Raw genomic sequence first — 19,159 nt, 5'->3', positions numbered from 1 at the left:
GACCAGGTGACTGATTTTACCAATCTAAATTTTGGACTCAGGCACCTGAAGTGACAGTAAAACACCTAAGTCTCTTTGTGGATCTCATTTTAGTCACCAGAGGGCATGTCTACACGTACAGTAATGCACTGTACTTACTGCAGAGTAAGTTTAGTACCTGTAACAACAGGTACTAACTCAGTGCGCAGTAACCAGCAAATAGCACTGGTACACCTTTTAAGCGATGCTAATGCGCAGTAGACTGATTTGACTGTGCATTAGTGCAGTAGCACGGCTTTTGTCATGATGCACTACTGTGCAGTAAAATTAGTCTAGTGCACATTTAGCATCTTGTATAGATGCACCCAGAGAAGGTCAAACTAGAAAGAACTGCAGCCGCACAGGCCTTGAAACTAATGGACACAATCAGGACATGAAATCATCAAAGATGCAGTTCAGCCATTGGAGGATAGTCCATATGACAAAGAACCCTCAGAGGGCACCGGTTCCCCAGCACTGCAGACATGGAGGACAGTATTTGCAGATACTATGTACCATGTAGCTGGAGTGGTTGCACAGTTGCCCCGTTTTTCTCCTTCGGATAGAAGAGGAGGCAGGTTCTGTTTCTTCTGTTTCTTCCTTCACCATCAGTTCTGGTGGGGGCCTTATACAAGCATTTACGCCTGTGCTTAAGTTCCTACTTATGTAGCAAAGTGTGTAAGCTCCTGCTTAACTCACAAAGACTATACTGTTATGCCTATATTTCAGTTCTTCATTGAATAGAAGGTCAGGTTCCTCTCCAAAAAAACCAAACAAACAAACAAGCAAACAAACACCATTTAATTAAGTGACTGGGGAAGAAGTGAGGGAACTCCAAGAGTTTTGCCCTTAAATAAGATCTGAGCTGATAGGAAAACTGGCTTGGATTACAACATCCCACACATGTATCTCCCCTCAGAAACAATAGAAAAACCCAACTATCAACAATAACAACGGTAAAAACCTTGCAATGTGCACCCCTCTCATCTAATGACAGGGTCTTCTTACCATTGTCACCTACTACCCAAGCCCAGCCCAGCCCAGCCGCAGCTGTTTCCTTTACCTGTTGTTCTTCTCCTCTTTTCTACATGGAAGTACTCTGGAACAGCTATTACAGAACAACTATTCCTGAACAGTCCCATGCATACACAAGCCCTGAGGGCCTGATTTAGCATGGTGGCCACACTCGTATAGATTTTTAAGGGCTGTATTTCTGGATTGTAAAACCTTACTAGCAGGGGCTCTCACTGATTTTCAAAAGAGCCTAACAGATTTAGTTGCCAACCTAGCATTTCAACTCCCTGGAGCCCCTTTGAAGTTCACCCTTCTGTCTTTGGTTTGTAAGCCATCATGAGCTTTTATAGGGTAATAATAAAATGATGATAAAACCTCAAAGCTAAAAGGAGGAAGGGTGGGAGGATTTTTGTGCGCAGAACTTCCAAAAAGCTTAGTTTGGTTTCTGAAAGAACAGGTCCTACCCTTCCCCAGAGCAAATTTGCAAAGCGCACAGATACCATTGATGAGACTGTGGGATAAACTGATTAGAATCCAGTGGATATACTGGTGGATTAGAGGCCTACCAATAAAGGCTTTATCAATTATCTGAATAAAACAGATTGGAAATAATTCTGAATGAAGCTGGTTACTCAGCTCATACAACAAAGCTTTGGAGAGTCTGATCTTGGGGTTTTCTTTCAACTTGTTACAGAGGATTAGGGATAAGGGTACCCCCAAACACACCCCACAACAGGGAGATTCTCGGAGCTGGGGAGGGGTTGGCTCTGAGCCTCCAAACTCTACCCCTTTCCAGATATGTGCATCTGGAAAAAGGCAGCGCCTAAAGAAAGAATGGCTCAACATTATGAGACGCTCTGGCTTTCTATAAATAGAGCTATACAGTGATTATCGCTGGAATTAATTCAAGAAAATTCAGAAGTACATGAGTAATGAATGGTACTGACATTTATTGTTTATAATTTGAAAGGAGATAAGTATCTCCTCATTTCCCTCTCGAGGAATCTAACCCAATGAACCCTTGTTGGGGAGGAGAGACTTAAAGAGATCCCCTCAGTCCAGCGAGGCAGTAAAAGAGCTGTCTGTCCCCACCACAGAGGAAAGGAAGGGTCAGTTGGTGTTTCTCTGCATTATATATCCTAGCATGGCATTGGACTGCTTCAGAAAAAGCTTTCCTGTCCCTCTCGTCTCTTAAACATACCCCTGAATGCTGGAATCATGCTGGGGGTGGGGTTGCAGGTATCGGCCCATCCCAGCATCAGGGCTGTAACTGAGTAAGGAAACTGCAGGTGGCATGACCCATCCTGTCATCACACCCCTGGGTTTCACTGTTAAAAAAAATCCAAAACTATCTAATTAAAAAACCCCAACTCCATGTTTTTCCACAAAATGCCACTATATATATGTAGGTATCAGTTGAGCACTATGTTTTATTTATATATTTACAATATTAAAGCAATTTGGAAGTCTACCAGTGCCTGATTCATTATTAAAAAGTAAATTATAAATACTTATATATTTGGGATTTGATTTTGGGTTTTTTTATCATGGAAAATCAGAGCTCCCCCTGCCTGCTTCACTCACAAGGACCTGGGTCCAGCTGTGGTTGCACCCCACTGCTGCTTTGTGGCATTGAGCAGCCCTGATATGCTGGTGCACCTCATTCACAAGCCACAGCCTGCCCAGGCCTGCCAGAATGACCTGCACCCCCCTGTGCTGCCACCATCAACACTGTTGGCATGACCTGAAGCTACAGCTGGCATTAGAGGTGGGCCGTGAGGGCAACCACCCAGGACACTGAAATGGGGAGGGTGTCACGGCACCCCAAGGCAGGGCCCTGCCTCAGTTCAGGTGGGGGGAGGCAGGGAGAGGAGACAGGGAGTTGGGGGTACCCCTCATCCCCAACCCGCAGTCCCCTGCACCACCAGCCCTGCTGGAGGAGCCCCTAGTGGCTTCCCCAGCCCACTAGCGCGTGGGGCAGGACAGACACAAAGGCCCACAGCAGTGGGGTGGCTGTGGTGGCACAGGGTTGTGCCCCCCACTGTGCCCCATCCCACATATCACCTATGCCTCCCCCCATCCCTCATAGACTTACCTACAGGCAGCTGTGGGAGCTGCTCCCATCATCCTACCTGACTGTATTGCTAGCCAAGTGTGTGTGCATGCACACATGCATGTGGTGCCCCCTACCTCCAATCGCCCTAGCCTCCTCCCCTAACCCCAAGCTACTCCTGGCAGGGTGGAGCTCTGCCGTTTCCTGCTTCAAAGGGTGAAAATCTGTGATTTTCTCCTTTAAAGGGGGAATATCCACATTTTTTCCACAGAAAATGGAAAACCTAGATCCTTGGTCATCACCAACATGGTAAGGTCAAAGAGGCTATAATTCTCCTCGACTGCAAGAGTACATGAGTGTGGAGGTGTGACCCACTCAGTGTGACAATCTGTCTCCCTCTAGTGGTCACTTTTTATAGTTAGCCTTAAGCAAAAAAGAACCAAAAGGGCTAAAATGGTCAAGTGCTGGTGAGGGGAATAAGAAGCTGCCAAGAATGGCTGGAATTGCCAGTGGAAGAGGAACACCCAAGGGAGTGCAGGAGGAAAGGAAGACAAGAAATGTGAAGAGCAGAGGACTGTAGATAAGCAAAGGGAGAGCAAGAAGCAGAGCAGATGGGAGCTGGGATGAAACAAGGAAGAAGGGTAATGGTGTGCTTAACATTGCTGAAAACCATAAGCTTCTTGTTGTACTAATGGCAGCTGAATAGATATGTTTGTAATGCAATTCCCAACCCACTGCTGTGGGTAGAAGCAGGGATGTTACATGATCATGGGCAGGAAGGAAGGTTGTTGGCAGTATGGGGAGGGGAGGTATCCACAATACAAACTCTCAACTGAGGTACAGGCCATGGTGTGATAATATCTAATGCATGCCATGCTAGAAGGAAAACCAGTGGGGTAGTGTCAGGCAACCCAAGTACTATTAAATATTCCAGGTATTAATATTAAATATGCTAGACTTACACACATGATCGAGAATGCATAATGGAACCCTTTGCATGTCCAGAGCACCTAATTACACATGTTAATTCATTTAGTTGCAGAAACCCCCTGTTTTAAGGCAATCTTGTCCCTGCTTTGCAGCAAGAAATACCTACTGCCAGAGAAACAGGCATTGAGCTCTCATCCAACAGCAGGGTAACAGCAGAGCTAGAAGTAGAATCCCTCTCTCCTGATGCCCAGGTCTATGTCTTACTATTGGACCGTGCTGTGTGCGGCTGTGAAGGCCACAGAGTTATACGGGCATACTCTCAGCATGGGATAGAAGGAGCCTTAAGGTTATATAAACACCTCCTCAGCACGAGTCCAGCGGAGCTCTGAAGTGACATGTTATCTCCCAGCATGTTCAGGAAGAGCCCCGGGGCTATGGATGAAATGAATGTAGGTGTGTTGCAGGTTTAGAGCTTGGATGCCTGCACTGAGGAGGTTAAAGCAAGAGTCATTTAAATGTAATTCCACACTGTGCCTCAGTTTCCCAGTCCTTTATCAAAATGCCTCCACAAAACCCACCTTGCTGTGCCCTGGTCATGATGTTGTCATGGTATCTTCCATGCAGGCTGCATTTACATTTGTACACTGGGGTTTTACTACTAAGCAGTTCCCAGCTCCATGTTGTCTGCCAAACCCCTCTCTGAGGACAGTTAGTCTCCCAAAAAAAGAGAAGAAGTAGGTAATGCAGGAATGTGAGTGCCTTGGACTGGTCTACAGGCTGAATGAATGCTGCGGCGCCAGCTAAAGTAGGCACCACAGGTGCTGGATCTAGTGTGTGAGGGATGTGGGGGTGGTTTCAGACTGGTGCCATTCAGGGCTAGCTGTAGGGGCAGATGATTTGGCTGCACAGGCCAGAATCAGCTCAGCTGGATCTCTGACACCCTGATGAGCTCCAAAGTTCACCGGAGCTGAAAGCACAAGCCCTCATGCAGGCAAAGGTGCCATCCACCTAGACCTCACCCATTCTGAAATACAGGCGAGGTGGCACATGGGTAGGGAATAAGGCCAAAAAGGACAGAAGAGAAAGCAGAAGCGTGTAAGGTGTGGGAAGTCACCATGAAGATGGGGGAGTGGCAGAGCAAGACAGAAAGCGGGGAGAGACAGTGGAAGGGAAAGTGTGCACCAAGTGAATGGTACTCAGTTTATTCTCTCCTAGGCAGCACAGGCCAGGACAAGGACTTCAGGTTATATGCACTCTGTTGTTATGAGGTAGAGCAGCCAGCATGGATCAGCCACCCACAGGCTGCATACAATCTCTTCTTTTGACACAATCCTAGCCCTCAGGCTGTACCGACTCACTCAGCATGGAGCAGACAGAGCCCACAGAATACATGCACCCTCACTATACAGGACAGATAACGCCCACAGGACATGAACACCCACTCACCACGGGACAGGCAGAACCCAGAGGTTATATATATGCTGGGCCTGTTCTGCCAGCCCATTCTTGATTTGTTGGCACAAACAGGGCTGGAAGCCTGTTACTTTTGGCCAGTAGGGCCTTTGTGTTTGGTTTTGGGTTGTGGCTGAGAGCAAAGACAGCCAAGATGAAATACCTTCACAGATTGGCTACTCCTGGCTCCAGAAATGGCCTCATGGAGTCACTGACTACCAGGCTTGAGTCAGAGCAACGTTGAGAGAAAAACAACTTTAAACTCTCTCTCTGGGTCTTATTCCAAGCCACTGTGTCAGTACAGGAAAGGGGAAGTCACAGTTTTATACAACCTCTCTGTTTAGGGTAGAAGGAGTCCGTGCAGGCCACAGACCCTCATTTATAATGGGACAAGCAGAAGACTCAGGTTACCCACGCTGCCTCCGCACAAGACCAAGTAAACCATCAGAACTGAGATACCCTAGCTGCACAAAGCAAAGTTTGCCTTCAGGGATAGAAACAGACATTACACATAAAACGATTTAAGTGACCAGAAACTGGTTTAAACGTGTAACAGAATAGATGTTCAGCGCATGTAAACCAGTTTGAAAATGGCTGAAACAGGTCTGAAATAAACCTTGTTGAGATAAACCCTTCCCCCACCCACTTCCCCCAGGCTTAGTTGGCTAACATTGTATTTTCTGTAACCTAGTTGCGTTCCCCTCCTCACCCCCATCCCACCTGTGTTAGTCCCTCGCTTGGGCCATCTGCATGTCCCTACTGGTTTTGTCATCTTTTTGGATTCATAACTCTTAACATCTGCTAATAACATTCAATCAGACATAACTGATTTGGCTCAAACTAGTTTATGCAATGTCTGTCCCAGACCCCTTCCTGGTTTAAGTTAAATCAGAATCCCCAGCATCCCAGCATGCTCTCTGGGCTGGGCTGGGCTGGACTCTCTGCTCCAGAGAGCTGGGATCGCCTCTCCCCTCTGCTCCCTGGCTGGAGCTCTGTCAGAGACTGCAGGCACAGCATGGTCTGCCTGGGTTCCTCCCTGCCATACGTTCCTCCCCACCCCCCAACACTGCTCACTGCTGAAGCAGGAATCCCTCCCTCCCAACTCCCACAGCACAGAGACCCTTGCCTCAGAGTGCTAGCAGGGGCTGGGGGCTGGCAACACTCCCACCCCTTGAGCAGCCAGCAGGGAAAAGCCTGAGATGGTGTAGGCAGACTTCCCTAATTAGAGGTCCTGCTGGGGCCTGGCCACACCTCCCTCAGCTCATTGCTGTGCAAGGGAAGGGAGGGCTGCTATAGCACCCCTGGCTTTTAGCCAGAGCCACTGCAGGCATGTGCCTGCATTTCCTCAGTCCACAGAGAATGTCTGTCCAGTTACAAACCAGTTTAGCCTACCCAGGTTAGACTAACCTGCAAAGACTGAATACATTCAGGCTCAGGCTTTTTGAATGTCTGTCCCTAGCTCAGGTGATTCAAATCTCAGTCACAGGAGATTTGGGAATGTGGTAGGCCTCCACATATACATACTCAGAATCTCCACGACAAAGGCACAGCCATCAGGTGATGGATGCCTTTTCATTATGGGGTAGGAGGGGCACTTAGATTAATAAAACCCTCTCAGCATGGGTGGGCCCTCTGACGATGAATTTATGCCCATCCTTTCAGTACAGGACATCAGGATTCATCATACTGACACACCCTTTCCGCCTAAGGCAGGCAGGCCATAGATTCTGAACACTGTTCCACATAGGGCTCCCAGGAGCTAAATCCCAGGAGATATTTATGTCGTCATTGTCACCAACTAAATGCTCTTGTCTCTATTATAAGTTATAGACAGACATGAGCAGAGAGAGGAAATTTGGATTGGCAGGTAGATGGGTATCCCTGCTACTAAATGGGAGAGTAGATTTTTTTTCTCTCTTGGAACCACTGCTTGCAATCAGCTCCCTCAAGGAGCTCATATGGACCATCAAGAATGGCTATATTAATGCGGTTTAGGGAAAAATCAATTCCTCTAACAGGCTGGAGCTCACAGTAGGCAGGAAAGAATGAGGGATGGCATGGCAGGATGGGTGTTTCTGTGGAGGCATTGATTTCAGAAGAAATCCCTCTCCCTTGAAGCAACTAACCCCACAGGAAGAAATTATTTACCAGATTAAGCACTGAGCCACACAACATCTCTTTAACAGACAGAATCAGGGCCAGATCCTCATGTAGCAAAAAGGAGCAGCACTTCATTGGACTCAATGGCTGTACAATGATTTACACCAACAAGGGATCTCTCTCAGCAGCTTGTATTTAAATTACCTCTTCCTCTCTCTCCCTTTCTCTATGTCTCAGTGGTGGCATTTAAAGATATGAACATGCCTTGCAAGTTTTGCAGCATTTGCATAGTATGGCATAATTAAGTTATTTTAAATGAGCACTGAGATACTTTAATATCCTAAAGCAATAAAATCTCAACTCCAGCTTCACTTCTCCCTCCCTCCCTCTTTCTCTTTTTTCTTCTCCATCTTCAGCTCTCCAGCTCCTGGCATGACAAGACACTGCACTGGCTGGCTCTAATTCCTGAAACAGTTTCTCAGAGCTTCTTTTCCAATTGAATTAAACTGCACCTTTAGAGATACAGCTCTATTTATTTGTGCTGTTCGCCTGTGGAAGGGGAAAGAAACGCAGACTCCTTCCTCCACCTCCTCCCACTCTTTCTTTTTATTTTATGGGTGTGGCAGTGTTTAAACCTTTGCAGTCTCTTTCTCACAAGCACTCCTGTGAGGAACAGAAGACAGAAGGGGAAGGGAAGCTATCAAAGAGGGATGGTGATGAATGAGAATTATCTCACCCACAAGTGGGAAACCTGCTTGCGAGTTCTTGTTTAATCACTCATGCAATCCAATACCAAGCACTTACCCTATAATGTCCATCTGTTCTAGTGTGGTGGATGGAATGCTTGCATGTCTATCTATCCATCATCCATCCATCCATCTATGCTAGCCAGAGATATGGTAGATAGTATAGAATTGCATATTTCCAACACAGAACATGGAATAAACTTTATGGTCAAATTTGCAGAGGTTCCTCAATCCATATGACATCTGTGTAGCTCAACATTTTGTGGTTACACTTTTATAGGTCCAGACACCAGAAAGTAGATATCTAGGTTTCCCTTTCAAAGATGCAGTCAGTCAGAGATGTAATCCTTTACACTGCTTTTTATATTCACAACTATATGCATGCATGTATGCGCATACACACGAACACATTTTCTTTAGGTTATGAGAGCTTCTATGTTTTTTAGTGGCATGTACACACACACACATGCACACATATAGAAAGATAGATTTTTTTCTACGTCTGTGTTTGTATTTTCTGAGCTTTGCCCTTTGGCAGCCAGAAAAGGGGGGATGTTGAGAGCTTCCCCCAAAAAAAATAAGTTGGAAAAGGAGGGTTGAGAAAAATGCTCCTGTTCCCTTATTTAAAAAAAAACAAAAACCTGTTCCGTTTCTTCCCTTTTGTGAACAGCTGGGGTGGGGAAAGAACAGAACAAGCAAAAAAACAATATCTTTTTCTTTTCCAAACACAATCTTCTCAAAGCATATCCTCAGCTCCAAAGTTCACACAGTCGATATAGCATTTTTTTATATGAGTGGATGCATGCAGCTACAGATACAGATGTACGGGGAAGAATGTGGGTAGATGGGTGTGTCTGCCTGTGTCTGTATGTGACTGTGTATGGATGTGCCTGGTTGTATAGGAACTGGATGGTATGGGTGCGTGCAAATGCATGTAAGAATGGAACTGTATGGTCTTATAGGTAATAAAGAGTGTGTATGTGTGGGTGTGCAAAGGGGTGTGTGACTGCTCATAGGTGAATATATGGGGCCGTGTATACGCATGATGTAGCCACCTGTGTACCAGACATTTAAAAATATGTTAGAAAAAAAGGACAGAAATATAAAAAGAACAAAACTGGATATTAATCAAGTATGTTAATGCTCAGCCTGCCTCTTTCTGTCTCTCCTGATTATTACCTCTAAAGAGCCCCACAGTCTACTACTTTATTTTAAAATTTGCCATGCCTCCCCACCCACTGTTCTGTCATTCTGCCTCCCTGTCTGCCTTCCTCCTCCTCTTCCTCTTCTCTTTTCATCCCACATTTGCTGGCTGAACGTGCTTTGCTGGCTGGTTGCAACATGCTCCCCCTCCCACCCCTCTCTGGATTTTCATGAATGTATAGTTAAGTGCAGAACATCTAAAAGCAGCATGAGTAAAAAATATATATGAAAATGCTGGGTCCCTCCTGCCCCATTCACCTGCTCCCCTCCTTCAGTACTCTACAATACATTTCTTCCATTTATGGACACACGCTGAACTGCACCTTCATTCTGATTTTCATTTAATATTGCAGGATGTTACTTACAGTAAATTGTTCAAAGCACTACAGTTTCCAGAAGTGTGTCGGGCTATTACTGTAGACTGCCACCATACTATATATTGTAGGACATGCACACCCACCCGCCCACACACATACACACACATGCACATATATAACATGGAGGTGCCAGTTTTAGCTCATTAGTGAGTTATGCACTTCAAGGTATGATTCAACCTCTTTGTTATTATCCATAAATCCATTTGAGGAAGTTTCCAAAATGCCTTTTAAAAGCACCGAGCTCCAAATCATGTCCTGAGTTCCATGGGTGTGAATCTGGAGTAACTACGCTTAAAGTCAAAGATTTAGCAGAGAACAGATTTTGCCGTCCAACCAAAGATTTCGGAATGGAAAGGCATGCAGGGGAAAGGATCAGCTAGCTAGGGTTTCAGATTTGTTTTTTCCCCACATTATTCTTTTCAAATTGTCATTTTTCTCCCTGAAAATTAACGGTCACAACCCCCCCCACCTCTTGCTATCCCCAATCCCCAACAAGGAAAACCATGTGGTACCAGTACAGAGAATGAACTGGTTTCCAACAGGTTCATGATGTTCATTTCTCCCATCCCACCGGAGCTCAGAGCTCATAGAGGCGTGGTCCTCTGTCTCTACCAGCTGGTGCACAGTTGTCTAACTGGTTGTACTATGAGGAGATTGCAAAAAAATGCTGGGGTTTCCCCCACTACCATCACCTTCCTGCTCAATGCTTTTGTTATCTATTAATTGCACTCTTCATTGTTGAAATATCAAGAAGCTATTTTAATAAGGATAAAGGGGGGGGGGGATTGCACCTGTCCCCATAGCCAGCTCAAAGCACATGCACATAAAGAATCTCTCATCTATCACAGCAGAGAGATACCTTATCACAGATCAAGGTTCATGGTTTCAATTTTTTTGGGCATAAAATGAATAATTGCTTCCCCCATCTCCAAGGTAGAACCACCTCTCATCACACCCCCCACACTTCCACACCCTCAAAATCAGAGACAGAAAAGCCTATGCAGTGTATCTGCCCACAGTTAAAAAAAAGGAGGGGGGGGGGAAATCCTTGTATCTCCCCAAACATGAACATAGGCCAACCCCCCTCCCCACAGCACCTGCACCAAAAAGGCAAAACCACCATCCCAAAGGATGTGAAAAGAGCCTCCCATGGCAAGATGCTAAAGAACTGGAAAGGAGACATCTGCTTCCGAGCAGTTAAAAATTCCTCCCCGCCACTACCCCTCACACCACACATCACAACACATCCAGCCAGCAGTCTGGGGCTTTCTGAACCAAAAGAAATGTAAAAATCTTCAGCTCTACCTGTTTTGTTCTTCTCATACAGCACAGCATGATTGTATTGTCCCCTTCCTTCCTTCTTCTTCCTTCCTTCTCCTCTCTCCTTTTTCCTCCTCTCTCTCTTATCTCTCCCCCCCACCCTCTCCACTCCCTCCCTCTCTCTCTCCCTCTCCCTCTCTCTCTCACTCACACACACACACCAGGGCAGTTAGCAGCAACTGTAAGGTCCACAGATATTGCTCATCACACATGCACACACTGTCTCCCTCTCTCTCTTTCTCTCTCTCTCCTTCCCTCCCTCCCTCCCTCCTTCTCTCTCTGTATCCTTCCCAGAATTGTTCACTAGCTCTCAATGACTAGTCACCTCCCCACCCCCACTGCAATCCAGGCAACCACCCCCCACCCCTTCTAGTCCCTTGCCAGCCTCATGAATATTTAAACATCTCCAATCTGGACCCAATTACCCAACGACTTTCCCACTGTACTGAGACTACATGGAAAGAGGACATTACAGATTGTGGAGGGGGGCGGGGTGAGGTGTGTCTGCAGGGAGCTTGGGAAAGGGTGGAGGATGGGGGGGGGCTTACATTTTTTCTGAAACTCTTATTCCCATTCACATAGGAGTTATTAAAGCAGAGAGCGCAAATCCCCAGCCATGAGAGGTTTAATGCACTGAGAAAGCTAGGGTGGTTATCTCCCTATCATGTAGTACATTTCATGCACAGGTGACATACTATAGATGGGTGCTGTGGTATACGAAGAATAGCACTGTATGAAAAAATGGCTGTGGATCCTCTCCCCTCACCAGCATCCTCACAAACATAAATGCACATATACCTACACACAAGCATACGCACCTTCCATGTGGCAATGTCCTATAAAAGGCTATTGAAAATGATAACTTTTCTGTAGGTTCCTTGGTCCATTTAACTGACTTGAATAGAAAATTATATCCCTGCTAAAGATTTTTGTAGGATGGTTTGAAAAGAAAAAATGCAAAAAAAGGATTCCTTTTCCTATTGCATCCTGTGGCTCTTTTAAGTCCTTTTTATAGAACGCTACAGGTTATATACATTTTTATACTAACTGTTATTAGACACATGCTTTCACACAAAAACCCACAGACATGTACATTGCACTTAAATTCAAGTACGCACAGGCACTTAAATACAAGTGCCTATGCATAAAAAATCATGGTCTCATATGTACATATACAAATAAATACCTGCACATGCACATTAATACATACAAAAATATACCTGCATGCACGTGTATGTCAAAAGTTATATCATTGTGCTTTCTCAGAATTTGTAGCAGAATGACTGTGTCTGTGAATATGGAAAATAAAATCCAGGAAATGCCTAGGTCTGTGCCAAAATATTGCAGTGATGATCAAATTACAGATGAAAAAGGAAAGACAGATAGATGGAGGGACAGACAGACAGAGGAACGGCTGGATAGACAGACTGATTTATCAGCTAATCCAGAAAAACAGAGATTTACCCTTCTTCATTTATAAAGAGCCAAATTCTGATTTCTGTTATAGTAGTGTAGAATAGGAGTAACATCATCAAAGTCTATTACTAAGCTACTTCAGATTTATGTAAAATCTTAATGAATTTAATTTAGTCCCCAGTCATTATTGTGGCCTTTGCTTTTAAATATATACAATATGTAGTTTCTGGAATATCCCTCAGAGCCGTTTCCCACGTAATTATATTCAGTTGCTGTGACATCACTGCAGTGCATAACTTGACATTTTTGGAGAAAGGGAGGTAAATAAAAAGCATTTCTATTAGAATCTATCTGTGTTTGCCTCTGAATGTAGTTCAGGGGAACTATACTGTAGGTTACAACAGGTATTGTGTTAGGTCTGGTTTTATGATCTGGAAGAAGGAAATAATTGCATGATAATGAAATTCACAGATGATACTAAACTGGGAAGAGTTACAAACACCATCTGACACAGAGAAGTAATACACAGAACCCAAATGATGAAATTACCAAATTAGATTCAGCTCAGGAAAAAAAAATGCATCCTAAAATGAGACAGAACCTAAAATGTATATACTCAAAAGAAGAAAGGTGCCTGAGGAGTAGTGCTGCAGAAAAAGACCAAGGGTAGTCAGTGGGCATGAGGTTGGAGATGGGTTTTTATCATGCCTATATATACCAAAGACATTGCAGCAAAGAGCAGAGACATAGTAACAGGGCTATATTTTCAAAAGTGCTGAAGTGCCAGAATCAAAAAAGGTCTATGGTACCTAGAGTGCAATAGGCATAATTTTAGCACCTAAGTTCAAGTAAACAATATGCAAAACCTTTGCCTAACTGCTTGGGTACCTAAGAAGCTGTAGGCCATGCTGTTCTGCTACTGTGAATGCCCAGAGACACCGCCATCTTAGCAGGGTAGAGTATCTTCGCACCTGTATCACACTGAAATCTTTTTTGGAGAAAAGGCGTGGGACACATAAATTAGGCATACTGGCACCTAAATCCCCCAAAAGAACTTGATGTCATACCTAAACACACTGATAGCAGTGAGCTCACCACAGAGGAGAGCACCTATGGGCATTTTCATTCAAAAACAGAGCCAGTGGCCTTTTATGTAGTAGCCTTGTGCTTAGTAGGGCTGTGTGAAGCTTCAGTCCCTGATTCGATTCGGCGGAGATTTGGCCCGATTCAGTGGCTAAATCTCCAAATTCAAATGAAATAAAATAATCCTTTAATCTCTCTGAATCAAATCGGAACCCTCCAAATTGATTCAGAGAGTTTAGTAAGATTCGGCAATTCAGACATAGATGCAGCTTTAAATGTTTTTTCTATGTACCTCTAGGTAGCAGGGGCTCATGAGTGCTGTAATGCTGGGGTGCATGGAGTGCCCCACAGAAGCATGGGGGCTCCCCAGCACGCTCAGCACCAGAACTGAAAGTGGACTAGAAGCACTTCCAGTCCACTTCCAGGTCTGCGGCAAGCCCACTTCCGGGCTTGCTGCCAAGAACATGTAGGGCCCCCCCACACTCCTGTAGGACACTCCATGCACCCCAGCCTTGCAGCAATCATGAGCCGCGCCTGCTACCCCAAAAAACTTTAAAGCTGTGTCTATGTCCGAATCACTGATTCTCTGAATCAGCATCAAAACTTCAAATTTGGATTCAGCCAAATTAAATCAGAGACAGTGATCCAAATCAACTAATCAAATCGCTGTCCCTGATTCAGGCTGAATCCAAATCGAATAGGGTGACTTGGCTTTCAGGGGGCATGGGAAAGGCGGCAACACCCTAGTGGTTACAGTATTTGCTCAGTAAGGCCAGGTAGGGACATTACACTTTTACTAGTATAGGTGATCAGAAACTAGTCTATACCTGTAACAGAACAGAAGTTCAGCATATGTAGACTGGTTTTAAAATGGAGAAACCCAGTCTAAGCTTTGCACCCCCCACCAAAGGGAGAATGTATGTGAATCTAAGCAATGCCACTTACAGAAAACAGCATAACTTAGATTGATTCTGCTTTGGGGTTTTTGAATGACTGTATTTAGCCTTAGAAAGAGCCTGGGTTCAATACTCTCTTCAGCCTGAGGCAGGGCGCAAACCCTCAGCTCACTCTTGTCAGGAAGAAGCCCTAGCCACCATGATAGAGGTGAGGGTGAGTGAAAGCACTTCCCACCCCTCCTGATAGAGCTGTGACACTGTGCAGTAAATCATTTCACCTTCCTGGTGCTGGACACAGAGAGTACAAGAGGGAAAATGATTCTACCCTGTGATGAGGTTACTCTCCTCAAGGCAAATGAAAACACTGGCTTTTGGTCCTTGCTGCCAATAACTTTTTAAGGCACAGAGGGTTCATCTACGTACAATACTACATTGCTGTAGCAACATGCTACAGTGCTGTAGTGTCCACAGGTGTCTACACGTAACCAGCAGCTATGTCGCTGTAGCCATGCACTCCCCCGGTATAGCACACCACTACAGAGAAATAGGTGCTAAAAATAACCATGTGCCACACATATGGCACAGTATGGGCTGTTACTGTGCTGTGATTTAGTACTTCCTTTTGGAAGTACTAAATCACAGCGCAGTAACAACATTGTCATAGCGACACATGTAGACATGCCCAAAGTGCAAGGACTATTTGCTACTTATAGCCTAGGGATTAGGGCACCCTCCTGGCAGTGAAAGATATGAATTTGAATCCTGTCAAAGACTGGGGGGAATCTGGGAGGGGGATTCCCCACTTGCCACCTTTCCCATGCCCCCTGAAAGCCAAGTCACCGTCCCAGGAACAGGAAGAGTGGAAGCAGCAACTAAAAGTAGACAACAAACAGGCTGGCCCCAACATTGCCCTCAAGGAATAGCCCAGGGTAGGGAAGAAGCCCCAAGAGTTAAGGACAATTTACTTACCGGCCCCTCTCGGGTAAGGGGGCAAATGAACCCGGTAGCTTCGGAAAGGACTGCAAACCCATCGCTGGCCCCACGATGGACCATCCTAACCTGGTCTGACACAAAAAAGGACTCCCCAGGGAAACAGGGTCTTCTGGAAAAAGAGGCCCTATCTGGGACTATGGGAAGTAGGGAATGGAAGTTTGAGTGGTGCCAGGTCCCAGGACAAGACCCACGTGATCCCAGAATAACAAAGGTGGTTTCTCTTGGCCCAGGAGGAATGAATCATGGCCAACGGGTAGAATGAATTATGGCTGGGAGTCTCTGGAGTAAACCCTAATGGAACGACAAAAGTGTTGAAGGAGGAGAACACACGCCAGAGAGCGATGCTTGCAGAGGGTGAGGGGCAGATCACCTTCTCACATTTCATTATTTTTGTGTTAGACAGACTTTTAGGAATTCCTGATAGTCATCCGTGGAAGGACTGTACCCAGGTCCCGGCTGTGAAGCCTTAACGGCCGGGGCTAGCAACTACGTTCAGCCTGTGGTTGGGAGTGTAGGGGTGGAGAAGCCCCCATTACAGGCCTGGTAGGGGCTGTACCAGAGGCCTTATTAGACTGATTTTACATATGGGAGTATCCTTGGTGGTAGAACCTTCTGCTTCCTACAGGCAGTATTCTATCTGGGCTTTCCATCAAGTCATGGCAGGAAAATGCCCCAGGAGAGAAGGAAATCCTTTCAGCAGTCCCCACAGTGAGGGCCAAGCCTCAAAAGGAAGGCTTGTCCACAAACCCCTTCAGGCTGAGGAGGAAACTGATCCCAAGCTTCCCATTTTCTGGAGGAGTGCTCTAACCACTAAGCTATTATATAAAAGAAGAGTGCTGGCAACATCGTGCCAATGACAATGTTGTATTTTAAAAGAAAAGAGTGAGTGAATGCTTGGCACCTAGTATCTAACAGCCCTTGTACACACTATGTCATTAACACGTACACATGATGAAAATATCACTTGGTATGGCTTAACAGCATCACAGTGTAAACATGCAAAACTTTGGGGTTTTTACATGACTTTGCATTGTTGCAAACTAAACTAGCCCTGGATGTAGTTTAGTTTGCAAATTTGCAAATTGCAATGATGCAAATGTCAACTCACTCCCCAGCCATGGGAGAGGCAGATAGGCTCCTCAGAAAAAAAGGATTGGGACCTTCGCTGCTTCTCCCTTCAGCAGGTCCCTGCTGAAGGCAGAAGCAGTGAGGGGCCAGACCCATTTTTTTTCCACAGAGCCTGCCCGCTGGGGTGCAAGCTGCCAGTAGGTCGAGCAATCCTTGAGCTGCTGGGGGCCCTGGTCCTTCCCTCCATAACAGAAGCACCCCTTGGTGCAGCCCAGGCATGCTGCTAGTGGGCCAGGTGCTACCCCAGCCCAGGGTAAGGAAAGAGTTGGATCACCCAGGGTGCAGAATTTGCAAATTCAGAATTTGCAGAGCCTGATTCCACCCACAGGGGTGCAGCAGGAGAGGTGGGCAGGCCTCCAGAAAAAAGAATTGGGCCGCTTGCTGCTTCTGCCCTCAGCAGGCAGAAGCAGTGAGAGTCCTGATCTTTTTTTTTCGGCAGAGTCTGCCTGCAGCCAGGGGGTGTGAGCTGCCAATGGGCTAAGTGGCCCCTGAGCTGTGGTGGGCCCCAGTCCTTCCCTCAGCAGGGGCAGTTTCCCCTAGGGCCATCCAGGCAGGCTGCTAACCAGATCCAACGCTGCCCTAAGCACGCCAGGGCTTCCAGCACTCCGTGCACTGTTCCCATCACCTTCCTGCTGCCTGGAACCACCCAGAATTGGGCTGGCTTGCCCCTGGGGCAGTGTGGGGAGGTGGCTGGAGGGTGGCTGGGTGTGCTGGTGGCTACAGAAGGTGGCAGGGACATTGCACAGGTTGATGGAAGCCCACCAAGGCTGAGCTTCCCCAAGCCTGGTCTGGCTTCCTTCTTCAGCCACCAACACACCTAGCCACCCTCCTGCCACCTCCCCACACTGCCCCAGGGGCAAGCCAGCCCATTTCCAGGTGGTCCCAGTTGGCAGCGAGGTGGTGGGGACAGTACAGGGGGCACTGGAAACCCCAGCAGGCTCAAGGAAGAGTAAGATCTGGCCAGGTGCTACCTCCAAGCTAGGGCAGCACCCAGCCTGCTAGCAGCTTGCCCAGGGAGCCCCAGGGAGTGCCGCCACTGCAGAGGGAAGAACCAGGGTCCCCTTCAGCTCAGGGGCTACTCAGTCCACCAGCAGCTCACCCCCCAGACATGGGCAGGCTCTGGCTCTGACCAAAAAAAAATTAAATAAAGAATTGGGCCCTTCTCCATAACAGGATGGAAAAACTGAAACAGTTTAGTCCTCAAGGTTTTATTCTATGTCCCACCATTTCAATTTAGGGGGCATAGAATAAAATCATAGGGATTAAACCCCTGTCATGTGTACAACTGCCCTAATTCATGAGGAAGAGGTAAAATTTCAGATATGCCCATCTTTTTGCGGTTACCTACTGTTGGCGTAGTGTCCTGCCAACTGTGTGCACTGGCTTTTATCCATCCTATTATTAGGTTCCTAACTTTCCCCATTTGCTACAGAGGAAACATAAGCACTTGAGTGGGGTTTGTGAGTTCCACTCCATAAACAAGGTACTACGGGTGTGCAAAGCAGGCCCTATTCTATTCAGATTTGGATTCGGCCTGAATCACGGAGAGTGATTTGATTCGTTGATTCACATCGCTGTTCCTGATTCGATTCAACCGAATCTGAATCTGCAGATTTGATGCCGATTCAGAGAATCAGCAATTCGGACATAGACACAGCTTTAAAAAAACTTTCTACATACCTTGAGGTCCCAGTGCAGCTTGTGAACACTGTGATGCTGGGGCAGATGGAGCATCCCATAGGAGTGCAGGGGGCCCTCATGTGCTCAGCGGCAAACCCAGAAGTGGACTTCTGGTCCACTTTCGGGTCTGCCAGGGAGTGTGCCAGAGCCCCCCTTCCCCCCATCCCCCGCACCTCCCCGGCTCAGCAGTTGGCCTCAGGGGGACCCCGGGTGCCTCCCCAGACCCAGGATGCACCAGTCGCCGAGCAGGGGGGTTGCGGGGGTGACCCTGTGCGCTCCCTGGCAGACCCGGAAGTGGACTGGAAGTGCTTCTGGTCCACTTCTGGGTCTGCTGCCGAGCATGCTGGTGACCCCCTGCACTTCTTTGGGACACTCCATATGCTCCAGCATCACAGCATTCATGAGCCCCTGCTACCTAGAGGTATGTAGAAAAAACATTTACAGCTGTGTCTATGTCCGAATCACTGAATCTTTCTGAATCTATTTGGAGGGTTCTGATTCGATTCAGAGAGATTAAAGGGTCTTCTCATTCAATTTGCATTCGGAGATTTGGCCACCAAATCAGGCTTGAATCTCCATCAAATCGAATCAGGGACAGAAGCTTCACGCAGCCCTACCAGGTACCCACCAGACAGCTATGGCAACACTCAGCGCAGCCATACCTAAGACCCTTTGTGAATCTGGGCCTATTTGACTCCTATCAATGTTTTCAGAGCAGGCCTAGATGCTTTTGTAGAAGACATGTTTTGA

At 46.5% G+C, this 19,159-nt stretch overlaps 1 protein-coding gene across 1 annotated transcript in view; it reads right to left on the bottom strand.

The window, feature by feature from the left end:
- Window positions 1-11,445, bottom strand: part of GAP43 (growth associated protein 43) — an 82,040-nt gene extending 70,595 nt beyond the window's left edge. Inside the window, exon 1 of the mRNA XM_090056585.1 lies at window positions 11,199-11,445. Within this exon, the coding sequence (XP_089912711.1) occupies window positions 11,199-11,228 (30 nt within the window). The 5' untranslated portion in view covers window positions 11,229-11,445. The remainder of the gene's footprint in view (window positions 1-11,198) is intronic.
- Between the last annotated feature and the right edge of the window lie 7,714 nt (window positions 11,446-19,159).

Source organism: Crocodylus siamensis, chromosome 1 (assembly GCF_052110815.1).
Source record: "Crocodylus siamensis isolate JL-2025a chromosome 1, ASM5211081v1, whole genome shotgun sequence".
NCBI classification, from domain to species: domain Eukaryota; kingdom Metazoa; phylum Chordata; order Crocodylia; family Crocodylidae; genus Crocodylus; species Crocodylus siamensis.
The sequence above is the reverse complement of the archived record's forward strand: the minus strand, read 5'-3'. Positions and strand labels throughout refer to the sequence as shown.